General features: G+C 43.2%; 2 protein-coding genes across 2 annotated transcripts; one reads left to right on the top strand and one right to left on the bottom strand.

Moving 5' to 3' along the window:
• Positions 1-7,304, top strand: LOC106598492 (protein FAM83A). The gene is made up of 5 exons (XM_045719281.1): positions 1-744; positions 2,131-2,405; positions 2,898-3,065; positions 4,275-4,399; positions 6,191-7,304. The coding sequence occupies exons 1-5, from the start codon at positions 498-500 to the stop codon at positions 7,302-7,304; spliced, it is 1,929 nt and encodes a 642-aa protein (XP_045575237.1). The 5' UTR covers positions 1-497.
• Positions 7,305-7,788: 484 nt separating this feature from the next.
• Positions 7,789-9,783, bottom strand: ch076 (CH076 protein). The gene is given in 7 exon segments (NM_001141473.1): positions 7,789-8,047; positions 8,268-8,400; positions 8,676-8,909; positions 8,912-8,979; positions 9,153-9,296; positions 9,401-9,496; positions 9,592-9,783. Coding segments are annotated over 7 exon segments (954 nt in total). The 5' UTR covers positions 9,700-9,783; the 3' UTR covers positions 7,789-7,876.
• Positions 9,784-11,457: the final 1,674 nt, after the last annotated feature.

Here is an 11,457-nt window from a genome sequence, read left to right as displayed (position 1 = left end):
ACAACTGTGGGAAGCATTGGAATCAACATGGGCCAGCATCCCTGTGGAACGCTTTCGACACAGTGAGAGAGTGATAGACACACATTGCAGTGACAAGTCTGTGAAGAGTGCAGTCAGGTGTTATCAGCCTCCACTGAGCTGATCAGACAGCCATGTTCACCTCTGTCACTCAACTAGAGGGAGTGCTTTAAACAGCAGGTCTCTGTCACGCTCTCAATCCCATAACAGCTCACCTGTCCCCCCCAGCACACTGCAACCCACAGGTGGAATGTACTCATAGAAATAACAATACTAGACTGGGCATCCCCATTCAAGTCAACGTAATTCTACTTCTATGGGTGTAGCCAACTGTACAACTGATTGGGGGGGGCAGGGCTCAGAAACCTCACAGCTGCTACTCCATCCCTGTCTGTCTCCACCAGGGTTTTTCACTCAGTAGCAGCAGTAGGTAACTACAGGTAATACGTGTTGATCAGAGAGCCTTGTACAGCTTCACTATGAACCTGCAAAGCAACGGCCTGTCTGTTCAGTGGTACCTGAAGTCCAAGCCGGTGGGAAAGGTGAGGCGGCGTGTACAGGAGATGAAAAACCCATCTGTCTCCCTGGTGTCGGGCGACATTGACCTCAGCCACAACGAGAGCACCAGATTGGCCATGGACGCCTTGCTGAACCAGGGATTGGACATGTACCAGGAAGTATTGGCCGGAGAGGGCGAGGTGGACTTCCTGTCCAAGGAGGAGAAAGGTTGGTCTTTTTTTCTACTCTGTTCCTCCTATCTACCTTAAACCATCAGTCTATTCCTCCTCTTATCTACCTTAACCCATCAGTCTGTTCCTCCTCTTATCTACCTTAACCCATCAGTCTGTTCCTCCTCCTATCTACCTTAAACCATCAGTCTGTTCCTCCTCTTATCTACCTTAAACCATCAGTCTGTTCCTCCTCTTATCTACCTTAAACCATCAGTCTGTTCCTGACTCCTCTTATCTACCTTAAACCATCAGTCTGTTCCTCCTCTTATCTACCTTAACCCATCAGTCTGTTCCTGACTCCTCTTATCTACCTTAAACCATCAGTCTGTTCCACCTCTTATCTACCTTAAACCATCAGTCTGTTCCTGACTCCTCTTATCTACCTTAAACCATCAGTCTGTTCCTCCTCTTATCTACCTTAAACCATCAGTCTGTTCCTCCTCTTATCTACCTTAAACCATCAGTCTGTTCCTCCTCTTATCTACCTTAAACCATCAGTCTGTTCCTCCTCTTATCTACCTCAAACCATCAGTCTATTCCTCCTCTTATCTACCTTAAACCATCAGTCTGTTCCACCTCTTATCTACCTTAACCCATCAGTCTGTTCCTGACTCCTCTTATCTACCTTAACCCATCAGTCTGTTCCTGACTCCTCTTATCTACCTTAAACCATCAGTCTGTTCCTGACTCCTCTTATCTACCTTAAACCATCAGTCTGTTCCTCCTCTTATCTACCTTAAACCATCAGTCTATTCCTCCTCTTATCTACCTTAAACCATCAGTCTGTTCCTCCTCTTATCTACCTTAAACCATCAGTCTGTTCCTCCTCTTATCTACCTTAAACCATCAGTCTGTTCCTCCTCTTATCTACCTTAAACCATCAGTCTGTTCCTGACTCCTCTTATCTACCTTAAACCATCAGTCTGTTCCTTCCTCTTATCTACCTTAAACCATCAGTCTGTTCCTGACTCCTCTTATCTACCTTAAACCATCAGTCTGTTCCTCCTCTTATCTACCTTAAACCATCAGTCTGTTCCTCCTCTTATCTACCTTAAACCATCAGTCTGTTCCTCCTCTTATCTACCTTAAACCATCAGTCTGTTCCTCCTCTTATCTACCTTAAACCATCAGTCTGTTCCTCCTCTTATCTACCTTAAACCATCAGTCTGTTCCTCCTCTTATCTACCTTAAACCATCAGTCTGTTCCTCCTCTTATCTACCTTAAACCATCAGTCTGTTCCTCCTCTTATCTACCTTAAACCATCAGTCTGTTCCAGTACTGTATTTGTTGCACAACTGTAAAGGGCTTCCTCCCTGAGAAGCATTGTGTAAAAAGCACTAGATATTAAGCCAATGTATTATCACTTATGTTTTTTTAAAGGTTATATCCTGGAGAACACTACAGACCTGAGCACCAGCAGTCTGTGTGGGACGGAGAGTGACGACCAGGCAGAGGGCTCCACCACCTCTTCCCAGACAGACACCTGTTGTCCATCCGTGTCTGAGAGCGAGCCCCCTGGCTTGGACCATGGCTGGCCAGCAGAGGACTGGAGCTACCGCCTGCAGGGCGAACCCAGTGTAGAGGTCTACTTCCAGTCTGATAGAGCAGCCAGCATGAAAGACCTGCTCAGAGAGTTCATCAGCAAGGCCACAATGGTACGTGATATAACTTTCACTGTTAACTATTTGGAGATGTCAATCTACTGTCATGATTATACCTACATTATATTTTTGCAGCTGTTTACAAAGTTGGATAATGATGTGATGAGAGTTTGATCAAGCAGATTCAGTACCGTCTATAATTAAGCAATAAGGCCCAAGGAGGTGTGGTATATGGCCACTATACCACAGCTAAAGGCTGTTCTTAAGCACGACGCAACGCAGAGTGCCTGGATACAGCCCGTAGCTGTGGTATATTGGCCATATACCACAAACCCCGATGTGCCTTATTGCTATTATAAACTGGTTACCAACGTAATTAGAGCAGTAAAAATAAATCTTCTCATACCCGTGGTATACGGTCTGATATACCACGGCTGTCAGCCAATCAGCATTCAGGGCTCGAACCACCCAGTTTATAATACCAAGTACATAATAACTAATAATGTGGAAGATACCAATCACAGCAAACATGTGATATGTCTGCAGGTTCTGGCCATTGTAATGGACACATTCAGTGATGTGGAGATGTTCTGTGACATACTGGAGGCAACCAGGAAGAGGAACGTGTTGGTCTACCTGCTCCTGGACCATATCAACCTGCAGGTCTTTGTCAACATGTGTGAGATGCTACAGATCAACAGTAATCATCTCACTGTGAGTCTCTGCTTATGGTCCTTTTCATCATGATATTTAGATGACACTAATGATTGTAAAAGGTGGGGAGGCAGGTAGCCTAGTGGTTAGAGCGGCAGGTAGCCTAGTGGTTAGAGCGGCAGGTAGCCTAGTGGTTAGAGCGGCAGGTAGCCTAGTGGTTAGAGCGGCAGGTAGCCTAGTGGTTAGAGCGGCAGGTAGCCTAGTGGTTAGAGCGGCAGGTAGCCTAGTGGTTAGAGCGGCAGGTAGCCTAGTGGTTAGAGCGGCAGGTAGCCTAGTGGTTAGAGCGGCAGGTAGCCTAGTGGTTAGAGCGGCAGGTAACCAAGTGGTTAGAGCGGCAGGTAGCCTAGTGGTTAGAGCGGCAGGTAGCCTAGTGGTTAGAGCGGCAGGTAGCCTAGTGGTTAGAGCGGCAGGTAGCCTAGTGGTTAGAGCGGCAGGTAGCCTAGTGGTTAGAGCGGCAGGTAGCCTAGTGGTTAGAGCGGCAGGTAGCCTAGTGGTTAGAGCGGCAGGTAGCCAAGTGGTTAGAGCGGCAGGTAGCCTAGTGGTTAGAGCGGCAGGTAGCCTAGTGGTTAGAGCGGCAGGTAGCCTAGTGGTTAGAGCGGCAGGTAGCCAAGTGGTTAGAGCGGCAGGGAGCCTAGTGGTTAGAGCGGCAGGTAGCCTAGTGGTTAGAGCGGCAGGTAGCCTAGTGGTTAGAGCGGCAGGTAGCCTAGTGGTTAGAGCGGCAGGTAGCCAAGTGGTTAGAGCGGCAGGTAGCCAAGTGGTTAGAGCGGCAGGTAGCCAAGTGGTTAGAGCGGCAGGTAGCCTAGTGGTTAGAGCGGCAGGTAGCCTAGTGGTTAGAGCGGCAGGTAGCCTAGTGGTTAGAGCGGCAGGTAGCCTAGTGGTTAGAGCGGCAGGTAGCCTAGTGGTTAGAGCGTTGGGCCAGTAACCGAAAGGTTGCAAGATCGAATTCCCGAGGTAAAAAGGTAAAAATCTGTCGTTCTGCCCCTGAACAAGGAAGTTAACCCACTGTTCCTAGGCTGTCATTGTAAATTAGAGTTTGTTCTTAACTGACTTGCCTGGTTAAATATATATATATATATTTTTTTTTTAAAAGGTACACCTTTCAGACATTTCATCTTTTTAACTTTACTGTAAACTAGCAATTTGATGATAGCTTTTTGTGTTTGTCATTCACTCACTGCTACATGAAATGCCACCGTATTCTGTCTGCAGAAAATGTCGGTCCGTAGTATACAAGGAGAGACGTATTGTGCAAAGTCTGGAAGGAAAGTCACTGGACAGATCAAAGAGAAGTTCATGATCATTGACTGCACTTCAGTGCTGGCTGGATCATACAGGTACATTTCTGTTGTATAATTAGCTAATAGTCACATCAATGTCACAATCACAATGGTTGATCTCATTCTGAATAGATCAATGATATGATGGTTGATGTCATCCTGAATAGGTAGATCAATGTTATGATGGTTGATGTCATTCTGAATAGATCAATGTTATGATGGTTGATGTCATTCTGAATAGGTAGATCAATGTTATGATGGTTGATGTCATTCTGAATAGGTAGATCAATGTTATGATGGTTGATGTCATTCTGAATAGGTAGATCAACATTATGATGGTTGATGTCATTCTGAATAGGTAGATCAACGTTATGATGGTTGATGTCATTCTGAATAGGTAGATCAACATTATGATGGTTGATGTCATTCTGAATAGATCAATGTTATGATGGTTGATGTCATTCTGAATAGGTAGATCAATGTTATGATGGTTGATGTCATTCTGAATAGGTAGATCAACGTTATGATGGTTGATGTCATTCTGAATAGGTAGATCAATGTTATGATGGTTGATGTCATTCTGAATAGGTAGATCAACATTATGATGGTTGATGTCATTCTGAATAGGTAGATCAACGTTATGATGGTTGATGTCATTCTGAATAGATCAATGTTATGATGGTTGATGTCATTCTGAATAGGTAGATCAATGTTATGATGGTTGATGTCATTCTGAATAGGTAGATCAATGTTATGATGGTTGATGTCATTCTGAATAGGTAGATCAACATTATGATGGTTGATGTCATTCTGAATAGGTAGATCAATGTTATGATGGTTGATGTCATTCTGAATAGGTAGATCAACATTATGATGGTTGATGTCATTCTGAATAGGTAGATCAACATTATGATGGTTGATGTCATTCTGAATAGATCAATGCTTTGATGGTTGATGTCATTCTGAATAGGTAGATCAATGTTATGATGGTTGATGTCATTCTGAATAGGTAGATCAACATTATGATGGTTGATGTCATTCTGAATAGGTAGATCAATGTTATGATGGTTGATGTCATTCTGAATAGGTAGATCAATGTTATGATGGTTGATGTCATTCTGAATAGGTAGATCAATGTTATGATGGTTGATGTCATTCTGAATAGATCAATGTTATGATGGTTGATGTCATTCTGAATAGGTAGATCAACATTATGATGGTTGATGTCATTCTGAATAGGTAGATCAATGTTATGATGGTTGATGTCATTCTGAATAGATCAATTATGATGGTTGATGTCATTCTGAATAGGTAGATCAATGTTATGATGGTTGATGTCATTCTGAATAGGTAGATCAACGTTATGATGGTTGATGTCATTCTGAATAGGTAAATCAATGTGATGATGGTTGATGTCATTCTGAATAGATCAATGTTATGATGGTTGATGTCATTCTGAATAGGTAGATCAATGTTATGATGGTTGATGTCATTCTGAATAGGTAGATCAATGTTATGATGGTTGATGTCATTCTGAATAGGTAGATCAACGTTATGATGGTTGATGTCATTCTGAATAGGTAGATCAATGTTATGATGGTTGATGTCATTCTGAATAGGTAGATCAACGTTATGATGGTTGATGTCATTCTGAATAGGTAGATCAACATTATGATGGTTGATGTCATTCTGGTTGATGTCATTCTGAATAGGTAAATCAAAGTTTGACGTCATTCTGAATAGGTAGATCAATGCATTATGACTCAGTTGTTTACAATTATGATGCTTGTTTGAATTTTCAGCAATGTTTGTAGTAGTAATATTTGTTCATTGTGGTCTATTCCTCAGTTTCACCTGGCTGTCCTGGCAGGTCCACAGAAGCCTGGCTGTACTCTTCAAGGGCAGCGCGGTCGAGCCTTTCGACCTGGAGTTTAGGAAGCTCTATGCCAGCTCCAAGCCTGTACCAGCCTTCCTCTCAGTGGCAACGGAGTTCAACCTGACCAGGCCGCTTATCACCCATCAAGCAGCAGCCACCTCAACCCCACTGACAAACCTTCCTTGCCCCAGTCCTGGTACCACAACCCAGAACAGAAACTTCAACAACCAGGCTATGGTTCAACCAACCACCACAGTCCAGCTCAGATACTCTGGCCAAACCCCAACGGTTCAGCCAACTACAACCTCCCAGCAGAGACACCCCAACACAACAGCACCACCAACCTCCCAGCACAGACACCCCAACACTCAGCCAACCTCCCAGCAGAGACACCCCAACACTCAGCCAACAGCACCACCAACCTCCCAGCACAGACACCCCAACACTCAGCCAACAGCACCACCAACCTCCCAGCAGAGACACCCCAACACTCAGCCAACAGCACCACCAACCTCCCAGCACAGACACCCCAACACTCAGCCAACAGCACCACCAACCTCCCAGCAGAGACACCCCAACACTCAGCCAACAGCACCACCAACCTCCCAGCACAGACACCCCAACACTCAGCCAACAGCACCACCAACCTCCCAGCAGAGACACCCCAACACTCAGCCAACAGCACCACCAACCTCCCAGCAGAGACACCCCAACACTCAGCCAACCTCCCAGCAGAGACACCCCAACACTCAGCCAACCTCCCAGCAGAGACACCCCAACACTCAGCCAACAGCACCACCAACCTCCCAGCAGAGACACCCCAACACTCAGCCAACCTCCCAGTGCTTGGTGAATCAGCCTTACTACACAGGTCCCCGGAGCCACAGGTTTGACTGGATCACACAGAGACACACTGCAACCAGGCCCGTCATGTTCCAGAGAACCTTCTCCAGTGATTATAGTACTGGAGACAACCTGACCTGGCGACCCTTTAACAGCAATTACCTTCTTTATGGAGGGACAACCGGATTGTTGGACAGACACCCACTTCTCAAGACTGGCCAGTGGTTTACTGTTCCTAAATAACTGAAATGGCATCATACTGAAATTTGACAGTACACCCTGTGAGGTCAATTATGTTCTCAACTGAAAATGGGCAAGTAACTGAGTAAATGTGCCTGTTTTCCTTTGCTTGATGCCTGGAGTACAGGAGTAGTACTTCAATCACATCATTATCTCATAAGGATGATAATTGTCTGCCTCCAGGCTGAGAGCTTTGTGTTTCAGTACATGTTAATTCAATGGAGTCAAAACAACATGTCACAGACCCATCCACCCTGATTGAACCACCCTAAGTGACAGCCTAGTGATGTGTGCTACGCTTCTTAGCCAAGGGCCGGGCCTCTTAACATACCTTCTGATCCATACACTGTCGAGCGCGAGGTAATGCAGAATGGCAAATCAGTAGTTTTCTAAAATGTGTCCAACCTCACACTTTTTACAAATGGTTCTACTTTGAAATTCAATACAGCAATTATCTAATTCAACTTTACTGTAGATTGAAGTGTGACATTTAGACATTATTTAATTTCATAAGGCGGTCACCACATTGTTACACGCAGAAGTAAAAAATAAATCCATTCATCAAAATGTGTAGCCTAGTTAGGTTTTACAGAGGGTAGTTTAGGTCCATCCTTCTTCAGTACTCCTGTCTGTACCAGTCTGTTCCACCACCTGTCTTCAAAGTCCTTCAGAGAGAGACCTGCCAAGCTCTCTCCATCCTGGTTGTCCTCTCTCATCCTCTCTGGAATTACATCTTCTGACATCACCTGAAGGGCAAATCAATAACGATGCATGATCAATCTGGTCAGAAGCGTACCCTCTTACCTTTTCAGAACATGTGCATCGTCAATTGTAATACATCTAAAAGCAAAACCATGACATCTTGGTGCCAGCAAGCCTTTAATTTAAACATACCAGAAGATAATTTGATGAATAGACACCATGTGAGAACAGTAGTCTATGTACTGTGTCTCTAACCGGTCTCACCTCAGAGACTAGCTGTAGTGTGGTGTCTTTCGGTTCCAGACACCGTAGAGCCTCATCAGCCTTCTGTAGGGCTCTCTCACTGTTCTGGAGAACAAAGGATGACTGTTGGCCCTTTAATGCCCTGAGGACGAGTCTGGCAAGGCAACATAATACAGTCAAACAACCATCTTCACAAGACAAAGACTGTGCTAAACAGTGACATTTAGGATGAATGTGTAAATATGCTCTCTGCTTTAAGCCAAGGGCCAATTTCCCAGAGGTAAAGTAAGCCTTTAAACTGCACTAAGATGCACTTTCAATGGAGAATCTAAATATGTGTTTGGGAAACCAGTCCTAAAGACTGCCCAACAAGCTTGTAGCCATGGTATTCCATATAGAATCTCTGCTTGTCTCTCACTGATTATTTACCTGGCCCGGACAAAACACATGCAGGCCTTGAGCCAAACGCCGTCCCGCTCTTCCTTCAGTTGCTCCTCAGTCTGAGAGTCATCTCCCCGTTGAAGAGGACTGGAGCCTGAGGGTGATGACAGAGACTGAAGGAGATGAAGGTAGCTTTGTGCCAGCTTCATCCAGTGCCACTGGTGGTAGGGGTGGAGAGAACACAGCTGCTGCAGACAAGTGACCTGGCTCCTGAGGTCTCCGAGCGCTCGTGGACGTTCGCAGTCAGATGAAGTAGACCCGTGAGGTGACAGGTGTTGGAGGCTTCATTTTTCTGGCCATGGAATGAATTTCAAAACAAACATTTTACTACCTGGTATACTGTAACCACAGACAAGAGCTGGTTGGACAACAAGACTAGGTATTCTGTATTATTAATGTATAATAAAAACCATATTATGTTACAATGTATAAAGATAAGACTCACTCAACAGCAACGGTTCTTACAAGTGTTTCTGTGATCTCCAGGGCCTCCACTCTCTTCCCCAGGTGACAACAGCACCTTGCCATTCCCTCCATTATGTCCCGCCTAATGGTCAGGTTGCCGTCAGGGATATAGGAAAGGCAGGTAGTGTAGGCGTTTAAAGCTTCCTGGGGAAATGGATATAGTTAACAGATGAGAAACGCATTTGGATACTAGATGGATATGATAGACAATGTGTAACTAAATTACTCAAGGGAAGAGGGGTCAATACCTGGAAGTTCTTTCGCCTGTACGCCATATCAGCTCGAAATTTGAAGATCTTTTGCTTCTCCAAAATGTCCTCTGTGTCGATGCTCTCCCAAAACCACTGTTGAAATAGACAACATAGTTCAAAATATCCATACATTGCAATGCTAGCAAAAAAAATGATGCTACTTAACGTTGGGTAGCGAGTTAACTCACCTCTGCTTCACAGAACTTTGCATTGTAAGACGACAGTGCAACAACAGTTGGCTTCGCTCTTGATTCCTCGAACACCGAATCGTCAAAGGTGCTACCGAAAATCTCCATTTCAAACGATGACAGTGAATTCAAATTTTACCGACACTAAAAAACAAAACAAACGTCAACGTGTGCAGTGTTACAAGCTAATATGACCGTTGGGAAACAGAAAAAAATAGAATGTGTTCCGGGGTGATATGTTCCAATGACAGACGCTTTACTTTCTTCAATGAAATGCTCTATTTTCTATAAGAGAAACTCCAGTCATATTTTGAAGGTAAATATTTTATAAAGACACCAAAATACACGCCTTTTCGTCCAAATGTATTGTATTTTGTCCTCAAAACAACTATAAAATATATATTTGTCTAAATCAAGCCACAGCCTCAAAAAACAGTTTGATTTCAATTAAAAAGCATTGCAAAGTCTATGGCTCAGGGGACTAAAGCTTTTTCCACTGAGTTTTCAGCTCCAAGGCTACTCTGTCTCAACATTAAAAATTCCTTGGTTTACCATAATGTTTGCAAATAAACTCAATTTTCCCAAAGCACCTCGACATATCCAGAAACCAAACATTCTTCTCATAGATAACTTAATAAATACAGTAGGAGAAAGGAGACTGACTGACATTATCCATTATAGCTGTAGCTAGCAGAATAGTATATTAAAAAGACAGGTTAAAAGATTGTGTGCACAATCTAATAGGAAAACTGTTAAGCATGTATTAAAGTTACGTATTCAACTGTTGGGTATTAGTACTAAACAAGCACCTTTCTAAATATTGAGAAATAGCAAAGAGGACAGACAGGTAAGAATTATTGTACTAGGATAAAAACAGTCATGTACTATGGTCACAATGTCACGTCTACTGTACAAAAAAAAGAGTAACGTGGATACATTGAGAGTTGCCAACTGAAGAAGGCAAAGAGCCACCGGGCAAAAAATATATTTTTACACATTAACAGTAAAACGCCATACAAGCTATTAGTTGAAGTTGAGACAGGATTAATCATAAATAAAGATTATAAAACCATTAAAAACAACTTTTCTAATACAAGCACATAATGCTGTCTCATCTGCAGTCAGGTGATTATTTCATGCACTATATGGATCTCAAAATTCAAATGCATCTTCTACCTTAACTATGGTACAAATAACTGTTCCTGCATGAAAACGTTAACGATTTCACAGCATAACATGCAGCCCAATTTGAAATGTTTATGATGAGCATGGAACCCAGTGACCAGAGCATATAGGACATGGCTTACAGGTAAGAAACAAATGTCTTGGTTCTACTAATGTCAAAACCTGTCATTTAAATGACAGTTGGGGAGAGCATAGTCTGCAAACGTTTTCAAAATAAATGCAAAACAATACAAACATGCATCTGAACATACATTAGAAAAACACTTGTTCAAAAACAGCCCTGTATCAAGTCCTCCAACACTAGTCTTCATACATACAAGTACTGCAGTCTTAAAAACAATAAACTTTATACATAATTCAAACTCATGATACACGTTTCCAAGTCACCAGAGTTTCACATGATTGAAATAGGGACCCACATTGTGCCAGTTGGTTGTGCTGGAAGCAATAGGCCACATACAGTCCATTGATTTTCATTTGTGTCATATCAACACCCAACTTTAGAATTGATCCACAAGGAGGGGCAAGTCAATAAGGTGCATCCTCTTGAAAATATAATCATTTCAGAGGAGGACAATACAAGGCAAAATACTTAGTTTTACAGCGTTCAAAAGGAGCTCATATAGAAAGAGATTTGGTCTCTTAAAGCCATTAAAGGGTAGAAGGGATATAAGGTGCCTA

This window comes from Salmo salar, chromosome ssa05 (genome assembly GCF_905237065.1).
Source record: "Salmo salar chromosome ssa05, Ssal_v3.1, whole genome shotgun sequence".
Taxonomy (NCBI): domain Eukaryota; kingdom Metazoa; phylum Chordata; class Actinopteri; order Salmoniformes; family Salmonidae; genus Salmo; species Salmo salar.
This window is presented reverse-complemented; position numbering and strand designations above follow the sequence as displayed.